The 19,474-nt window shown below is 46.8% G+C and overlaps 1 protein-coding gene across 10 annotated transcripts in view; it reads right to left on the reverse strand.

Annotated features, from left to right (window-relative positions):
* The window catches only part of CTNND1 (catenin delta 1), a 56,571-nt gene that overhangs the window by 22,634 nt on the left and 14,463 nt on the right, over positions 1-19,474 (reverse strand). For 6 of the 10 annotated variants that reach the window (XM_060277293.1, XM_035124511.2, XM_060277295.1 and 3 more), the window contains exons 2-6: positions 8,095-8,208; positions 5,342-5,652; positions 3,062-3,133; positions 2,399-2,557; positions 649-1,181 (exon numbers count right to left, since the gene is read on the reverse strand). In XM_060277293.1, the coding sequence (XP_060133276.1) occupies positions 649-1,181; positions 2,399-2,557; positions 3,062-3,133; positions 5,342-5,536 (959 nt within the window). In that variant the 5' untranslated portion in view covers positions 5,537-5,652; positions 8,095-8,208. The remainder of the gene's footprint in view (positions 1-648; positions 1,182-2,398; positions 2,558-3,061; positions 3,134-5,341; positions 5,653-8,094; positions 8,209-19,474) is intronic. The other 4 variants (XM_060277288.1, XM_060277285.1, XM_060277301.1 and 1 more) reach the window with 2 other exon arrangements.

Raw genomic sequence — 19,474 nt, forward strand, 5'->3', positions numbered from 1 at the left:
AGTACTGGTACCGGAGATGCCACCTTATTATAGTTAGGCCTTACCTTAATGAGACTCCTCATACACACACTCAAAAATTCTTCACAACGGTCCTGCAGAGCTAGCTTAGTATCATCCCCACATTGAAGGTGGAGGATGCCGCAGAGAAGGACTCATGGAGTGGCTTGCTGAAGATTGCTTAGCACACGGCAAGAGGAGACGTGTGAACGGGGACTTTTCACCCAGAAAATAGCCATCACACTGAACTCTCAATATACTTCCTCTTGAGGCCAAAAAGAGCACAAGTGCCACACACTCCTTACACTTATCACCAGACATTCAGCGGCACATTTTGGGAAAGTTTACTGGAAAGAACATTTTCAGCCTTTTCCTTTTAACTGAAGGGACAAAAGCAGATGAGCAGATGAATTTTCCTGCTCATCCCTGAATCCCAAGGCCAAGTCTGTACAACTCTAAAGCTCGCTTTATAGACTGCATTGTCACTCGTAACGACAGCAGTGTCTCAAAGAGCTATGGTAAAAGCACGCTTCACAATGTTTCTCAAGAACGAGCGCACGTCCACCCCTCCAGCGCCGCTTTAAGTATTTCTATATCATGACAGAATCATTGCCACCATCTGCCCTAGAATGCCAAGCAAAATGCTCCTACCTGAGTCTCTGGCGGGGGTCGGAGGGAGTCCCAGTCCGCCTGGCAGTACCATAGTCTGGCATGGTGCCGTAATCGAGGTCGTCGTATCCCATGCTGCGCTGGTCGTCCTCCAACCCGTAAGGCTCTGGGTGGAAGCGGTTCAAGTCCATGTTGCTTCCCCCTACCCGCACCTGCGGCTGAGGCCCATAGACATCCTGCCGACTGGGGGCCCGGTAGCCGTCCATGGAGGGGCGGTAGCGCTCGTCAATGCGTGTCACGCGGGACAGGCTGCCGTAGTTGTGCTCACTGCCGTGGTAGCTGTCCTCATACGGGCGGCCGTAGCCGTCTGGGTAGTGGTAGTTTCGTGGGAGGGTAGCTGTGCCCGGCTGGCTCATGTAGGCCCCAGGGCCGCCATTGGTGTTTTTCCTAAAGTTCCTATCCATGGTCTGAATGTAGTTGTTGGGGACTGGAGAGCCGTCCACAGGCAGCCCATCGGGGCCAACAGGAACTTGCTGCACTGTGCGCGTGGTCATGGTCTTCACAACCTTCTTCACCTACACAACAGTAACAGGAGCTGTTAGGCATCTGCCAGCGCCCTTCACCCCAAAGTAGTCAGTGCTGAGCTTGAATCATTGATACCACTTTGTGGTATTTCCCCATTACCTCCACAGGGCCTGGCTCTTTCTACTCTCTGTGGCTCTTGTTCTGGGCCAGAGGTCGGCAACCTAAGGCTCATGGGCTGGAAGCAGTCCATGAGGGTCGCTTAACCAGCCCATGAGCTGCCCCCAAACCAAGCCACCTGCTCAACGAGTCCCTGCGCGCTGCACTAAACTGGCACGGCGCAGGGACTCTCTTCTGCAGCTCCAGAAATCCCATCTGCGCATGTCCGGGGTGCCGGAAATCGCTTCTGCGCGGGTGTGATTTCTGGCGTCATGCTGTGCCAGCCCGGCCCATGGAGGATCTCTGTGGGAGTGATCCGGCCCATGCCCGGTAAACCTTGCCAACCCCTGTTCTGGGCCATCTTTCTAATGTGGCACTCTCCCGATGCTGGACTACAACTCCCATCATCCTTTGCCATTAGCCATGATGCAAGCGGGAAGCCCAACAACATATGGTGGTGCTCCTTTCATAGACCTTTGCAGGTGCCTGCAAAACTTGTGCACTGCAGGCGAGTTAAGTCCAACCCTAAGTGTTTTCTTGCTGAGAGCACTGGCAGAGCTGCAGTTCTCAGAATCCCACTTCTGGGACACTTTGGTTAAGCACAATGCAATACTGCCCATTGGTTAAGCCTGGCTAAGCTATTAGGAGCTGGTGGCAGAATCACACGCTCCCCCCTTCCTGCCAAGCTTATATTCTTCTCCTCTGTCAAAATGGTTACCTTGGTGAGTTCTATCTGCTGTCTACATCACCACTAATAAACATGAATGGCAATTAGGCCAGGCAGGTTGAGTTCATCCTCCCAGAAGTGAGGGAGGGGAGCGGGTGCAATCCTGCAGGCCTCCCTCTACTGGTGAATTAAGTTGCCTTCACTGTGCCCGCATAGACTTTTGGGGATAACGAAGGAAGCAGCGAAAACTACTTTAGATCACTGCATAGAGACAGCTGCCACTAATGGAAATTTAAAACACCGCTTGTTGGGTGTTCTAAGCCCCAGTGGTTCTTTGCTGTTGAGTGTCTGGTACACACAAGCCTAATCTCTTCCCGACCCAGCTCCTAAATAAGGGGCATATTTCACAACATCAGAACCTGCAATTCTTCTCAAGCCTCTCACCGTGGTCTCTGTACGGCGAGTTTTCCCATCATCAGAGGTCTCTACCGAAACAACTGACATGGCGCCCTCAGGGTCCTCCTCCATGGTATAGGTCTCTTCCACAATCTGTCCTGGGTCTTGCATCCTAGGAATGGTGCTGTATATGAGGTGACTGTGGTCCTAAGGAGATGAAGATACAGATCAGTAGCAGCCCAATTCTGCCCAGACAATTCTGCACACTTCCCATAAGAAGCCAGGCACAACCGGCCAAGTTCCCTTTAATACCCAGTCTCTCTCTCAGGAAGCGCATACACAAAAAGGGTGTTTTTTTCTCTTTAGACGTTGCTATTTAAGGCTTTTGAACCCAAGTTCCAGTTCAAACCACAGTAAATTCATGCAACAAAATAGGATGTCAACTACCGAGTGGCTTTCCATTCAACGCAAGAGTAGAAGAGAAAGTGACTCAGACTTCCTCTCCGCGTGCATAACAGTTTCTCAACATTTTATGGAAGGAAAACGTAGGGCCATCTCACCCGCCACACCCAGACCAGGCTACAGATTGGAGAAGCTCAAGGAATCCAGCCAGAATTTTCACATCAGGCTAGATCCCCTTGAAAAAAGCAACAGCACCTTCAGCAAACTAGTGCCACCTGCCAGAAATAAGTTTTCAGTTCCGTTCTTTACCTGTGGTCCGTTGAGTTTCAGTTCAGAGAATTTCTGTCTCTCCAGGTCAGCATTGCCCAAGAAACGGCCGTTCTGTGAAAGAAAATAGTGGTGCATTTGTGTCCAGCATCAGGCGTGGAAGGGGGCGGGGGAGTGGAAGTCACCTGTGGCAATTGAGCAAGTTCAGCCATGGTGAGTTTATGGCTCACCATAAAGTGAAGAAGCTAGAAGGCTGGCCTGGCACCATTAGCAAGTAACATGATGCGTATAGGTTGCACAGTGTTAGGTAGCTCCTTAAGAGGGTTACGCTTCCTCACAGGTGGAGAGAGAAACCGACAAGTTCTCCTGTCCATCTATGAAACCCTCTGCGGGGAGAGAACGCAGCAACTCAGAGTGAAATCAAAAAGACTGCATGCTGCCACAACCCAAAAGGCACCAAGAGCTCCTAACTAAGGTAGCTAACTAAAGCACATAGAAGATCAGTTCAAAGACTGGGGAAAGCAGCCCGTTGGCACAACAGCTCCAAAGTCTCAAGTCCCATCTCCATCCTACGAAAAGAATGAGGGCGACCCATCTCAGCAGACCTCTCCCCTCCAGAGTGAAAAGGAATTAAATGCAGGCTCTTCCGAGTAGAGCACTCAAGTTCAACACCACCTTGCAGACCTGCAGCTCTGTTCTTGTGTGCATCCCGAACAGTTTCTATCCCTGTTGGGGCAGAAATTCTGAACTTCTGGAATAAACAGGACTCAAAATAGCAACCACAAGCTTAATAAGTATCCTTTGCAGCTGTCTGCTTCCTCAACCGTACCCTTGAGGTTGAGAAGTACAAAAAGCAAATAGCTAGCAGTAATCAAACAAAAAGGGAAAGGCAATATGAACTTGGCTTAAAAGCCTCAAAAACAAAGTCGCCTGGGCGTTTTCTCCACATCTACCTGGGACATTTCCTCCATGCTACTTCATCCTGGTGTGTCTGAATTGGAGGGCATTTTGCTATCAAAGGACAAGGGTTGCCATTATGAGCAAGGACAGGTTCATTTTACTGCCTGGCTTTCAGCAGTAATTCTTTGGGTTATTGTTCCTTTCGTCCACTTAATCTGTTAAGAGATCTCTTTTTGCCAGATACATGACCAGCAGCTAAGGCAAGGAAGTTTTGATTGTTCCACAGCAGCTTACACGAGGAACTCTGGCTTATTATTATTTTTTACACTACGATCACCATATCCAGGATGTTCTCGAGAAAGCACTACAGCAGCTAACTCCACTTCTCTGCTGGGCATCCCGTTACACAGATACAAACTCTGAACCATCAGTAATCAATACAAGCGCACACTGGCCCACTTCAAGCCTAACTCTAAGGCAAACCACGGTTAACCATGAGGGAATGAGTTTGGGGGTACTCTGGGCAAAAATCACAGCTGCTTTGCTCCTGTCCTGCTGCTGTTACCCAGAGTTAAGCCATGGTTTGGGCCTAGCATTACATCCAAACCACAAGTTGTGGTTGTAGCCAAGGTTTGTTTTTGACTTACCACGCACGGCTCACCCAGAGTGAGGTAAACCATGGGCCTGGTCTTGAAGGTCACAATAAGCCAAGCCATGGCTACTTAGTACTGTGGCAGCAGCAGCAGGCCTAGAAGAGATGTGAAGTGGCCGCACGTTTTGCTCCGAGTACCTGCAGGCTCACTCATCCACACTTCAATGTGTTTGGGCCAAGTGTTATAGGTGAACCAGACTTCTAAGTATGGTATGATACACTACTGGTCTTCAGGAATTAAAATGGGAATAGGAAGGAGAGAATCATAGAGTTGGAAGGGACCCTGGGGCTTAACTAGTCCAACCATCTACAATGGAGGAATTACAGCTCAAGAATCCCTGACAGATGGCCAGCCAACCTCCAATGAAGGAGAGTCCACCACTTTCCGAGAGGTGGACTCCTATAAAGGAGGGTCTGTCACCCAAGGAGAAGCACTTCAGTTTCTACTTCAACATGGATGGTGGTCTTTATTTCATATGACACTAGGTACTGTGAAAGCAAAATCTAGCCACTCACTCAATATCGGTTGCTCAACCTCTCCATGACACCACTTCCTAAACAGAGCAGTTGTTTATGGTTAGCCACTGAACAGGCACTGGCCTGTAGACCCAGCTACGCAAAGTGCGGAATGTCAAAGCCCTTGGGCCAAGTTGCCCCGCAAACCATCCCCGACAGAAGCCACACTACCAAGGCGGCACTCCAGCAGGCACCACTTGAGTCCAGAAGCCGACAAGCATCCCGCTTGCCCACCTCACCTGAGGTGATTTTACCTGGTGCCGGCGGGTGAGGGTGCCGTTGGCCATGGTCTGGCTGGCATCCTGCGGGGAGACGCGGACACGCTCCAGCTGTGCAGAGACATGGCGCCGCTCCTCCTCCAGTGCCCGCGTCAGCTTCTCAAACTGCGCCTCCTGCTCTTTGACGGAGGCAAGTATACTGGCAGTCGACTCCACTTCCGAGTCATCCATGGTTGTGAAGGCCCCGCACGGGGGGAGGGCGGGTGCAAGGCAGGGAGATGCCACGGGGTTGGAGGGAACGGACGTCACACAGAAAAGGGGGCTGGAGGGGAGAAGGGAGCCCCTCACTTCACGCACAAGAGTTGGGGAGAAAGTAAGAAGAGAAAGATTTAGATCACAGAAGAGAGAATTTGTTGCGTTGTTTTAAAAAAATCAAACCTGGGAAAAGGCCAGAGTTCTGCTTCATTTCCCCCTCCCACAAATCAACAGAGCAGGGGAAGGGGAAGACAAATTTTCTCCCTCCAAGCCTCCCCAAGGCAACAAGTGCAAAAGGAAATTCTATTCACAAGGGTGATCCTTCAGGAGAGAAGTGGCCGTGGCATATTATGTTTCATTTCTCAAAAGTGCAGGCCAGATTCTGGGAAGGAGAGGCCCATGTTTCTGGCACCCACAGAAGCTTGAGAGGCAGCTTTAATGGTAATACTCAGGATTTTAACCAGTGGCCCTATTGGGGGTGGCTATGATTTCCCTCTAGGCTGACCGTGCCATGGCCTTTTCTCTACTTCCCCTGCCGTTTGGCTCACTTGCTCCCAAGAAATCCCTCACATTATGCGGGCAGCGTATTCTTCTAACATGAAGCACTTGGTTGAATCCCACTCTGAACAGGAAACAACAAGCAGGAGAAAGGAGATTAGTGTGTGGGTTATTTAGAAGCTACCTGGTATATGTTGCCTTTGCAAGTTTAGCTCTGTGTGCCTTTTAATGCATAGGAGAGGGAAACCTGGCAAGGGAACGGGAGTTTGGTATATGTCTCCAGCACTAACTTTTTTCCTGTAATACAAGACTGGTCCAAATAGCCCTGGCTTTAAAACACAGAGCAACCATTTGTTTAATCCTCAGGAGTGACACTCTCAGTAGTGCCACACGCTCCCAAGATTTGTTTCATATCTACTAAGACCAGGACATGTTCAGTGTGGCGGCACAAACCCTTTGGAATGCGGCCCCAATGAACATCAGTCAGGCATCTACGGTATTGGTATTTAGGGGCCTGCTTAAAAGCTGATCTGCTCATCCAGGCTTTCCCCTGGGAAATGATCCAATTATGTATTTGAGGTATTAAGCGGATCTTCTGGTTTGTGATGCATTTTGTATTGGTTTTATGAATATAGTTTGACTACTCATCTTATGATGCCCACTGTCATGGCTTTTTTCCTTAATGTTGACAGAATTGATTTTTTTGCAAATAAATCTTAGTGATCCCTCAAAACTGCCCTATTAATCCTGAAGAGGTCGTCGCAAGAGCCGCCTCATATTTAACATGTGGCCTTTTGATATGGCCTCAATTTCCAAATTCCACTGCATCAGCACTTACAGATCTGACTGGCCTGTCTAGAGCCCAGGTCCTTGTCTCCTAAACAGGAAACTGCCTATCAGTTAAGTTTTTTGTGCATTCCTGTCAGGGTGCAATAGCCTTTAATTCCTCAATGTCATGTCACAGCTGGGAACAAGAAGTTAAGTTCCATCTTCCCCAACCAGGCACCCTCCAGATGTTTTTGGACTACAGTTCCCATCAACCCCAATTATTGGCTGTGCTAGTTGGGGTTAATGGGAGTTGTAGTCCAAAACATATGGAAGGCACCAAGCTGGGGAAGGCCAAGTTTGGTTGCTTTGTGACCTACCAACACTGTGATTATATATTGGGCAGAAAGATACCAAGAGCCAGCACCAGAAAGGTGAGCAGAGGATGCAACTCACTCTCATTTTCCCAAAGCTTCAGTGTTAATGGCTTTTTCAAACACATGATGGGGAACAGCAACATTCCATACAATACATCTATGTGTACATATAATATGTCTGGCCATATAATGCTCACCAACAATACACATCTAGAATGTTGCTACCACCATGGAGACAGCACAGCTCTGTCTTATCTGGTTAAATCTGCCCAAGGTATTTTGAGGACACAGCATCCATTTCCTTGGCTGCAACATTACATATGTGAATGGCATTTAAGCAGTAAAGGGTTGGGAAGCAGTACAGCTTCTTAAAACCCTCAAACTTATTTTACAGCAATATATATATCCAAAGCGCAAGATATTCCTTCAAGCCATTTCCCTCCAAGGGATGTTTCCTTTACCACCTTTTATCAGCTGAAAACTGCAGATGTGGAGCTACAGGCTTTAATGTGGTTGTCAGCAATCATTTCACGGCTAACAAGATGGGAAAGGAGAGCAAGGTGTTCTGCAAATCATATGGCACTGTGCTTGAGAGTAGGGCACTGGCATAGGCCCAACAGGAATGTCTTGAGACAGAATCTACTTAATAAATCCATAAAGCTGTGTTTTGCTTTTAAAGCGACCCATGCGCAAAAGTGTGGTTGGAATTTGGGGAGGCAGGAGGGAGTTAATGGCCACATTTGCACTCTACCTGGGGGCTTTTGATCTCCTTATCATGGGAGGAAATTCCAAAATTTTAAAATGTTCAGTTCGAGAGAAAAAGCGAGCCCGCCACCCATAATGGAAGAGAACAAAAATTACATTTAAAAGATTGATTTTTCACACCATACACACCTGTGAAGGAAGGCCGGTCTGAACTGATTGGCTAAGGCACAGCTTGGTCTAAGTGCAGAAAATCATGGAAGAAGCAGCCCAGCCACCAACAGCAAGGAAGCAGGAGGGAAAAGGCTGCAGAGACAGCAGAAAGGAGGTTCAATATATGTGCGATTTAAAATAAAAAATACAAAAGGAACAAAGCACAAGAGGCATGTAAAGAAGGATCTACAATCAAACCAGTATTTATTCATTTAAAAAACAAAACAAAAAGCACTGTACCTATCTTCCCCACCCGTCTAGATATTTTGGACTACAACTCCCTGGCTGGAGTTGGAAAAGACTACAATGACCATTCCACCATTTCTCCCAAAGTGGAATTACAAGTGGTTTACAAAAACACTTCTTAAAATGGAACGGTCACATTTACTGATATAGCAATGCTACAATGGAAAAGAAAGCTCAGGTTTGCCCAACTGGATTACAGGGAATAAATGTGGTTTAGGATTTTTAAGGAGATTTTTGGCTCACAAGGTAACCTTCCAAAAGACAGCTAACAAGACACACAGAAATTGGGAAAGCACAAATAGAACTATTCTGCACACAAGTTGCCAACTCAGTGGGCCAACTAGTATTAAGATCTTGGTACTCTGACGACTGACGGATGGTAGATAGCAAACAGCTTCCTCCAACACTTAATATCCCACCTCAGGAAAGCCTTGTCCAAGCATGTCAGAATTGTAATATTTTTAAAAAAATAAAAAATCCCGGGGGGTGGGGAAATCAAGGTAGGGACGGCGTGCTTGGACTAGTCTGGCCTCCAAGACAGATCTCGCCTCAACCCACTTTCCCACGGTTCTGGTGACACACAACACCAGGCCCTAGAAATGATTTACATACAAGGCCACGGGCACTGACAATCTGAGGCAGAGGGATCTCTTTGGAGAGATTCATAATAGTGTGAAGAAAAGCAGCACAATCCCATGACCATTATCTGGAACACACAAACTTTATTTTGCAGTCATCCAACAGCTCCATTCAAATATTTGCCCAAACAAAATAAAAAAAAATCCTTCCACTAGCACCTTAGAGACCAACTAAGTTTGTCATTGGTATGAGCTTTCGTGTGCATGCACACTTCTTCAGATACCTCTTCAGGTATCTTCAGATATCTTTGCTGAAGTCTTTCTTGCCCATTAAACACTCCTATGCACAAGCCCCAATGTGAAATTAAAATCCAAAAGGCACTGTTGCTCCATTAACTGGATGTTACAATTAAGCAGGCAGGCAAGATATGCACCTCATTAGTCATTTACTGGTAGCATCCGGAAAAAGTAGCCTTTCTAGAAGACCATCAGTTACGGAAATGTGGTTTGCGAGAACATAAGGAACAACAAGTTCATGGAATCGCCATGAGATTAATTCAGCCTTAAATGTTTTATGCTGAATGGCTACAGTTCCTGAATATGCAGATGTTATGCTTTCAGAAGAAATTTAGATGCAAACTTGTGTCACAACACTCTGGGCTACAACAAGAGGGCACACCACTTCGTATTGAGTCATATTTTTAGTCACATGTTAGGAATTGCTTATTTGACAAATGAACTTTTTTCACTTTGGTTCAGACATCTTGGCACCAGTTGGACTTTGACCCAAAGGAGATTGTTAGTTTGCTTTAAACAGTTTAGTGCTTTGCCATCCCATGGCCTCCACCCTATAATCTTTCTCTGCAGTTCAGCAGCCAGGATGCACCCAAGGCATGGAAGAGTCCAAGAAACACTCCCCTGTTTTTGCTTTCTAGGGCTGCTATCGAAAATCTTCTGGGCATGGCTATAGTAAAATATGCAGGGATGTATGATATGTAAAATGAACCATGAAAAGAGAAGAAGGGAAGTCACTGGGTATTTTGAAGTCTGTAAAATGTTCATTTGAAATTGTGAAAGTGAAAATTTAATAAAAATATTATTTAAAAAAGAAAAAAAATCTGGGCAGTCCCAAGCCCACTTCAAGTCCATCCCACTGTATAACTAACACCCCCAAGTGGAGCAAGCAGTGGTCTCAGTAGATGCCATCCGAGGGAGGACTTTGTCCTGCCCCTTTCCCCACAAAGGTTGCTTGGATTCAAATCTTTCCTCTACAGTGGTACCTCGGTTCTCGAACTTAATCTGTTCCGGGAGTCCGTTTGACTCCTGAAACCATTCGAAAACCAAGGCGTGGCTTCTGATTGGCTGCAGGAGCTTCCTGCACTCTCAAGCGAAAGCCGCGTCGGATGTTTGGCTTCTGAAAAACAAACGAACACTTTGCAGCATTTGGGAGCCGATTTGTTCAACAACTAAGCCATTCGGGAACCAAGGTACCACTGTACCATGTACTATTTCATCACAAGAGCGGGATGCCTAGACACCCCCAGGGTCTCCTGAAACATACAGACCTGGTTCACCAATTCATGCCTTAGTATGAGTCTGTGAGCCAAGAGAGGTCCTGGAGAGACCATAGCGCCTGCACTCCTTCCCCTGTCCTCCAACTGACATGCTACCCAAAGCCAAGCTATGGCTTGGTATAGCATCACATCTGAACCCAGGCTTGTGGTTTGTCTCACTTCAGACAGTTTATAAATTGGGTCTGGTTATGGTTCAGTGTTCCATGTGAACTGAGCTACTGAGCAGAAGCCCCTTCTCAGAGCTAGGCTATTATCTATGAGAGAGATAATTTTAGTATACCAAGCAAGTACTGCTGCCTCTTAAATAAAGGGAGAGAGGAAAAAAGAGGAAAAGGGAAACCGTGTCTAATTGACAGCCTTTCACAACCTGGTGCACTTCAGATGGTTTGGTGTGCAACTCCCATCAGCTTTAGCCCTCTTGCTGTGTAGAAGCAAATGATCAGTTAACACTCTGATCAGGCTCTCCATGCTCCATTTTAAAAGCCAAACCACATTACCCAATAGTGGGTGCTACGGATTTGGCCCATGGAAGTGCAGTGAGCACTGTGTTAAGTAATAACACCTAGTTTCCCTGTGTCTAGACAGCAACCGTGTGTGACATCAACAAGCAAACACATTCTGCCTAGGGTCTGGCATACTCTGCTCTAGGAAGAAAGAAGTCTGCTACCTTTGAGCAAATTAGCATATTTTGCTTGTTTTGCGATCCGGGTTGGTGAGTGGAGAGCACTGCTCCACCAGCCAGATGTGGGCCATGGTTCTCTCCTTAGTACTCAAATAAATGTACCTTACAAAACCTGGCAAACACTCTGATAAAAGGTTGGAAACTCAGGATTCCTTTAAGAAAGGGAACCTCTGATCCTTCCCCCTTTTTATCTGGCTCTTGACAAGTCATACATGACGTTTCCCCTGCCTGTTTAATGCAAAATATATTTATACAGCATTACCAAGGGCTCAGGGCAGCATTAGAAAATTGGATATATAAGCTAGGTGCCAAATGGCTCCTTAAACCAAGATTTCAGTCGCCAAAATGCTTGCCAACTCAGAGTTCATGCTGCTGATTCCTATGTTACGGAAAGAGCATTGTGGTGCCATTCTCCAGGACCACACCTGTGTGCCATGATCCTCAAGCCCCACTTCTGGCTGGTATGAACATAAATCCCCAAAAAGGGCAGGTTGGTTGTGGCTCTGCCTCCACAGCTGTTCAGCCAGTGTGTGCTTTTCTATGTAGCAAAGACTTTTGAACAAAGTAAGGAAGAAGATATTCCTCCTTGCTTGCTGCTGTGTTTCCGCTCAACTGATAGAAAAGCATTAAATTCATCTTGCACTGCAAAAGGTCAACATGAAATTTATGTCAGAACTGACCAGCTGGCTCAAAGATCCATCTATTCCAGAGGTCCTTTTATTACCCCAGGCAGACTGACATGCCCATAAGTAGGATCTGAAAGAGATGGCCTTTTTGTTCAACACAGCATCTGTAGCCACTAATACACAAAACTATTAGCCACAGAACAAGTTGCCACTAATACATGGAACACAATGCTTGCAACCATCACATATAATTGTGATTACAACAATTACTGCACAGACACAGAACTCCTCCACAAACTTCCCTGAATCTCCCTCTCTCTCACCCTGAATATCTCTACCACCCAAAAGAATTGCAAAAGTTGTTTGCAAGGCTGTCATGCGCTTGTACAAACGAACCTGGACACCTCATGTTCTAACTCGCACTTACGATGCTACACTGGACTTATGGGACCAAAAGCAGCCTGAAAGGCAAGGTACCATTAAAGATCTTGAAATTATCAGAGATGGGGCTGGCCAGAGAGACAATGAATGAAGCACCCCGAAGCAGACATTGCAGTTAAAAATGACAAAACAAGTGTTTCCACCAACAGACAAGCTCTCCTCACATAATGCTCTGCCAGATATTCAGCTGACTGGAACTTGTATAATGCTGCTTGAAAGGGCAAGTGTTCCCTGTAACAAATGGACTTCTGATCAGACACCCCATACGTAAGAGAAACTGCAAGTTCTCAGGGTTTGGTTCACCACAGCCCCAAGGGCTGGAAGCCTGGTATATATACTTCTAGATTTGCCTTTTTGCTTTGATGCTTTCATGCACAACAACTCATGGCCACATTCTGAATTCAGCAAAGTGCATTCATGCTAGCATATTCACAAGTCTGATCCCACAACATCAAAAGATCCTGTGAAGTTTCTAGTACCTTCAAGAGTTAAAAGCCATGCAACCCCCAAGCTGGACTACTTACTTTCTAGATCTCTAAATACAGTTTAAGTTGTAGTTGGAAACTATGAACACCTGCAGACATTGCATTAAAGGCAAATGCAAACTTGATTGAATATTTATTGCTGCCTCTCCTATCCATAAATGCACTTTTTTCTGCCCTGCTAAGATAAGAGCCCTAGAAAAACACATACGTCATGTGTACACAGGTAGGATTTCAGTGAACTCATGCATCCTGCAGAGGCCAATGCCCAAAGTTAAACATTTCTGTGGGCTCCATTTGCAAGGAGGCACAAGATACTGCCCTCACTTCCTCCACACAGGCTAATGAACGAAACGCATGCAAGCCAAGGTGAAATCTGAGCAATCTCAGAAGCCTTCCTACTACATCCTTCCCAAATGTGATCGGCTCTAGACATTTCCTGGGCTAGTTCACTCTCTTAATATGGGCCTCGTGCAAGTAAATGTAAATTGCTGCTTAAGAAGTCCCAATCTGATTTCTAGAGCTTAACTGTGGCTATCTCGCACAACAAGAAGCACAACCAATAGTAGATATTTTGTGACGATTTAGAAAAACTCAGTAACTCACCATTCCTAATAGATGCTCTAGGTCGGAGCTCTTTTGGAATCCTACCTGCTTGTGGGAGAACCAGAAAAGCTAGTTGTTGCAGTTCCTAAGTCCATGTAAGCACTGCAGCTACCTTGGAGAAGAAACTTGCCTTGGGAGATGAGCCAGTTCCAGAGGAGGAGTTCCCCCCATGCAAGTACTTTTCAAACCACCCACATATAAACAACAACAACATAGGAAGAGCAACTTGATACATGTTCTCTGTCCCCTAAAATAGCAAGGCACACTATCAAAAGGCAGGTTTATATTTTCCCTAGGTCCTTCCCACCACTTTCCAACTCTAGTGCCCAAGTGCCAGAATATACATCAGGTCACCTCTTTAAAACAAATGCACTTAAGTATGCTCAGTTTTTTATTTTTATTGGGGGGGGGCAGCAGGAGGGAGGCCTGATCCAGAACATACTCCAATCTAGATTGGGACCCAATGAAAATCAATCACTGCACCCATGGTTGCCTTTTCACTGCTGAAACTGCCGGCTTAAAACGTGGCCAGTTTAAGCGCACTTCTCTGAACAGGTATTTTGTGCTCCAGTGTACTGTGTAATTGGGATAACTAACATAGCATGCAAGGCAGTTACTTGGCCTAGAACCCATTAGAAAGCAGGAGGCAGTTCCCTACCACCTAAAAGGCATACACAAACCTAGCAGTTTGAAAGCACGGCATTGCAAGTAGATAAATACAGTCATACCTCGACATCCGAACGACTCGACTTCCGAAGGTTTCTTTTTGCCATGCATCTTTTCGTCGGCGCATGTGCAGAAGTGCAAAATCGCGCTTCGCGCATGCGCAGAACAGGCGCTTCGGCAACCAAAGACTTTGACTTACGAAGACGGCCGCGGAACAGATCGTCTTCATAAGTCGAGGTACCACTGTAGATACTGCTGCAGTGGGAAGGTAAATGACATTTCCATGTGCTCTGACTTCCGTCACGGGGTTCTATTGCACCAGAAGTGGTTTAGTCATGCTGGCCACATGACCTGGAAAGTTGTCTGTGGACAAACGCCAGCTCCCTCGGCCTGAAAACGCGATGAGCGCCGCAGCCCCAGTGTCACCTTTGACTGGACTTAACCATCCAGGGGTCCTTTACCTTCACCTTAACATTCATGGGTGCTGATACAGCTATGAGCACACAGTAGTAGAGTTCCCAAGTGCCTCACAACCCTGAAAGCGAAATACCAATCAGCATTTTCTTACTCCTTCAGGTATACAAGGCCTTAGAGAGGTGTCTCCACCCCAATTATTCAGCCTGGACACTGAGCTCCAGCTCTGAGGGCCTTTTCAGTAGTTCCACCCAACCAGCGGAACACCCTCCCATCAGATGACTTTTAGAAGACATCTGAAGGTAGCCAAGGATAGGAAAGTGTTTAATGTTTCGTTATTTTACTGTGGCTTTATAATTTGTTGGAAGCCGCCCAGAGTGGCTGGGGCCACCCAGCCACATGGGCACATATAAATGTTAACGCTGCAAGTCAGCTGAGGCAGGGCCATAGCTCAGTGGCAGAGCATCTGCTTTACTTGCAGGATGTCCCAGGTTCAAGTTAGGGCTAGCAGATATCCCTGCCTGAAATCCCAGGCAGTTGCTGCCAGTCAGTGTAGACAATACTGAGCTAGATGAACTATTGGCCTGACTCAGTACAAAACAGCTTCCTACGTCCCTAATTATATTTGCCATTTCAGGTCTGTTTATCCAAGCAGGATAACTCTCATCATCCCTGACTACTGGCCGGGGCTGAAGCAGGCACAACAACATCTGGAGGGCCATAGATTCAGTTCAAATAAAGCTCCAAAGGCGTAACCCTAATCATTTCAAAAGCTTAGGCCTAACACTGCCCTCTTAATGAAAGGATGTATCTTAACTGGAGGAGGGAAAAAGAGAGGAAGCAGTGGGAGGTTGGCATATGCAACAGAAATTTTAAAGATGCACCACAAGTTAGTCCCAAAATGTTTGTATCCAAAAGAAATAGCACTGGCACAAAATAATTAAGCCAGTTGCATATATATGATAAGCTGGTTCCGCTTTCAACTGCTAAAAGGTTGCTAAAATATAGAATTTCTTGCAGCCTTCTACTTCAGAACACATTCCTCAGATTATTATCTTTCAACAAGCATACCAAAGTCTTATCCCAGTTAGTATCTGTCCTGGATTGGAATCTGGTTACAAACGGGATCCGTTCCGGAGGCCTGGCCATATCCCGAAAATTCTGTAACCGGAGGACCGCTTCTGCATGTGCAAGTGACGCCACAGAGTGTTTCTGCGCACGTACAAGCGGCAAACCCACTTCCGGGTTTGCCACGGCCGTAACCCAAAGATTCCATAACCTGTAGGTTACGTAACGCGAGGTACAACTGTAATCTTCCCAGATGGTCACATGTTTGACAATTGTCAGCAACCCCTGCACACCTTCTCCAGCCCCTCCTATAACTTGATACTTAAAACTTGACACTTGTCCAGGGCAACAGGAGTCCGCTGTCTTCAAAACAATTGCAGAACACCCCCTAGATATGGGCATTAAATAACTGTTTTACAGGCATTAAGTAACTCTATTTTGCAATATTCAGCTTTTGTGGGCTAACAGCTCTCTACATTAACGTTTGCCAGCCTGGGGCCTTCCATATGTTTTTGGAATACAACTTCCATTCACCGAATTCCTTTGCTTCGCCACAAGGACCCTCTCAAGACCCACTTCTTTGTCAAAGCTTTTCCTAGCTTGAAGGTCAACTTAGCTCCTTCCTGCACTCCTGAGCTCCCTCTAACCCACATGGTCAATTCTCCATGCATCCATGACCTTTCACCTCACAGCACCTTGGCATTGCATACTGCCAGAGACACAGGGCAGAGGTGTCGGCCAGTACATTAGCTCTGCCTATCAGTATTTTTAATATCACTACTACTACTACTACTACTACTACCACCATCACCACGCCAGGTCCCAGGGAGGGATTACCACAATCTAAAGTTAAAACAAAAAAATTCCTTCAGTAGCACCTTAAAGACCAACTAAGTTTTTATTTTGGTATGAGCTTTCGTGTGCATGCACACTTCTTCAGATACAGTGAAATAGGAGTCCCCAGGCACTTATGTAGAGAAGGGGTGGGGAGGGGATGGGGATCCCCACCCCCTCTCTACATAAGTGCCTGGGGACTCCTATTTCACTGTATCTGAAGAAGTGTGCATGCACACGAAAGCTCATACCAAAATAAAAACTTAGTTGGTCTTTAAGGTGCTACTGAAGGAATTTTTTTATTTTACTTCGACCCAGACCAACACGGCTACCTACCTGTAACTAAAGTTAAAACAGTTAAAATGAATTACAGTCACAGGAATAGATGCTGCCAGATGCTGGACGTCCTCAGCCCCCTCTCACATTTCTGCCAGAGTTAGAAACACGACTCTGTCCAAAGTCACAGGGCTAGAAAATTGCTTTAGCAGGACAACAGAGGTTCTGCACGAGATCAGGAGCAGACACGCCATGGACTTGCTACCAGGTGCCTATACCTTGGATACAGGTGGGGCTGGGTGTATCTTTTAACCATGAATTTAATCAGCAGCCATCGTTACAACCCTTAAGAGAGACAAGGCTGGGCATTAATGTGGGATGGGAATCAGGAAGCTTGGTAAACTCCAACTTGTGCAGGTGTGGGTTGAGAAGGACATCCAATGGTCAAGGGGTCAGGATGCCCTCTTCCCTAAATTAGCAGAAGGAAAAGGTGCTGGTTGTGTATAGCTACCATGCACTTGAATTTATATGCCCCAGACACATTTTTTCCTTGGTGGGTGAGAGTTTTACAGCAACGTACCTTTGGATCCTGATAGCATTTAAGTTAACAGCAGCATCTGTTCCACTTGGCAAGTAGTCCAGTGGCCAGGAAGGAAGCGCAACACTCACACCCTTTGCTTGTAATACAGCATTCAAAAAGAGGGGCCAGGGGAAAACTATAACAAGACTGGGGTTTTAGTGGCCGCCTTGACATTTATTTATTTTTTCAAACTGGAGGATTTCAAAACAGAGGGCAAAAGCTCCGGGTCTGTGTTTCGTTCACCTGTTTCTCATTCTGGGATTTGCTCTCCGTGCTCCTACACCGAGAATGTTTTGCTTTTACTGGCAAGGCATCTGCCTTTGCCAAGCGTAGAGCAAAAGCCCCATTTGATAGCTTTGTTCATTACTCAGCATGGACTTTGAACAGCTTGCCACTCCCTGCGCAAGCAAGTTCCTTGTTCATGAAGAATGCAAAGGACACCATACACCCTTACAGGCAGGCATAGTCCCTTTCCAAAGTCCCCCTCCCCTCCCCTCCACCAGCTAGACTTCTGCAACAAAGCTTGGGCTGGCTGCACTTAGGGCGCGTCCCTCACCAATTAGAACTGGCCCAGGGCAGAAAGGCAGAGCTTCACCCCCAACATGTGTCACACACACAAGACTGGTTTAACTAGTTGATTTGATCTCACTTCAAGAGACTCACCTGGCTCCCTATCCCTACACACAGCCGCCCCCTGCAACCCCTCCAGGGCTGTAGATTACATGCCTAACTAATCAGGATTCTAGTGTCCCAGGCTTATACTCACCATTGCCTCACCTGGCCATATAAGGGGAAAGCGGAGCAGCTCCAGGAGATGCAGATAGGAAAGCAGTGATAAGGGTGTGGAAAGGAAGGGCTGACTTTGGAGGCCCCTCAAGAGAATGAGCGGAAGACATGAGATCAAGGGGGAGGGAAGGGAGTAAATCCATCTACTCAAGGCTCCGACATGCCTCAAGCACAGTTCAAAACACAATTCCGTAATGAGGATAAATACATTTTATGCATGCGAAAGCAGCAGTTAACAAAGGGGAGCTAGCTTTAGGATTTATCTGAGTGGGGGGCATAAATAGAGATCAAATGAGAGATCAAAGACCTATAGAATCATAGAGTTGGGACCACAGGAGTCATCTAGTCGAACCAACCCCCTGCAGTGTAGGTATATTTTGCCCAACGTAGGGCTCGAACCTACAACCCCATTGTGGTTTCAATGCAGATCCCTGTCTGTAACTGGAGCTGGTCCCTCTCCCTTTTCTGGAAGTTCAAGTTAACTTGGGGAAAATGTACAAAACCAGCTACAACACGGTTTTTTGGGATGGGCTGGAGGAGCAGAAGAGTCCAACTCCATGAAGCAACAGCGAAGTACACACCAAGAAACATGAGCCCCGGCCTGCTCAGACCAAGGTTACACCCCACATCTGACAGGAAGGGAGCAGCAGTTCTGAGGTGGAGGGGAGGGAGTATGGAGCATACACACAACAGGAAAGGAAATGGTGCCGAGTTGAGTCTGCAGCAGAACAGAAGGAAGGGATTGTTCCAGTGGTATGCCAGCAATCTGACTGCAGGGCAGCTGTCCTTCTGGGCAGTCAAAGGAGGGTTTTGTGCGTGCTTGTTTGAGGGTTGCCTCACTGGTAAACACCATGAATCTATGAACCAGAAAGATGTAGGGAAAGTGAGGTGTCTGCTCCCCAATTCTGAACAGCTTGTATCCACAGTCTCGGATAGCCAAGAATAGTGGTACCACCCACATTCCATCTGTGCTCAACAGGTAAGTTACAGAGGACCACTGTCAACATGCACCAGTGTGGAATGACTAGGCATGGGCTAGCAGGATAACCGGCTAAGAGGCTGCAATGAGGAGGCATGGATACTACAGACAGGTCACCATTAAGACAGCACAATAACTCTTGAGGCCACTAACATCACTCATTTGGGAGCCAGTCAAGCAACACCTACCCATCTAATTAGTGGTATGGGTGGATCCACAAGGACTGATCCCAGGGGTGGAGGGTAAAGTGCGCACAAACATAGCACCAGAGACCACTCATTTCTGTTAGATCTGGTGACAAAGCAGCATAAGAACAGAATCACACAATGGGAGCATGCTGGACCAGCCCTATGTCCCGTCTAGTCCAGCATCTTGCTCTCACAGTGGCCAGCCAGATGCCTGCATGCAAGCTGGACCACACTACCACTCTGGCTACCTGTGATCCCCTGCCACTGGTATTCAGAGGCATAGTCCTTCTGACAGTGGGGGCAGAACATAGGGTAGCCACTGTGGCTGGTAGT

The sequence above is a fragment of the Zootoca vivipara genome, chromosome 1 (genome assembly GCF_963506605.1).
Source record: "Zootoca vivipara chromosome 1, rZooViv1.1, whole genome shotgun sequence".
Classification (NCBI taxonomy): Eukaryota; Metazoa; Chordata; class Lepidosauria; order Squamata; family Lacertidae; genus Zootoca; species Zootoca vivipara.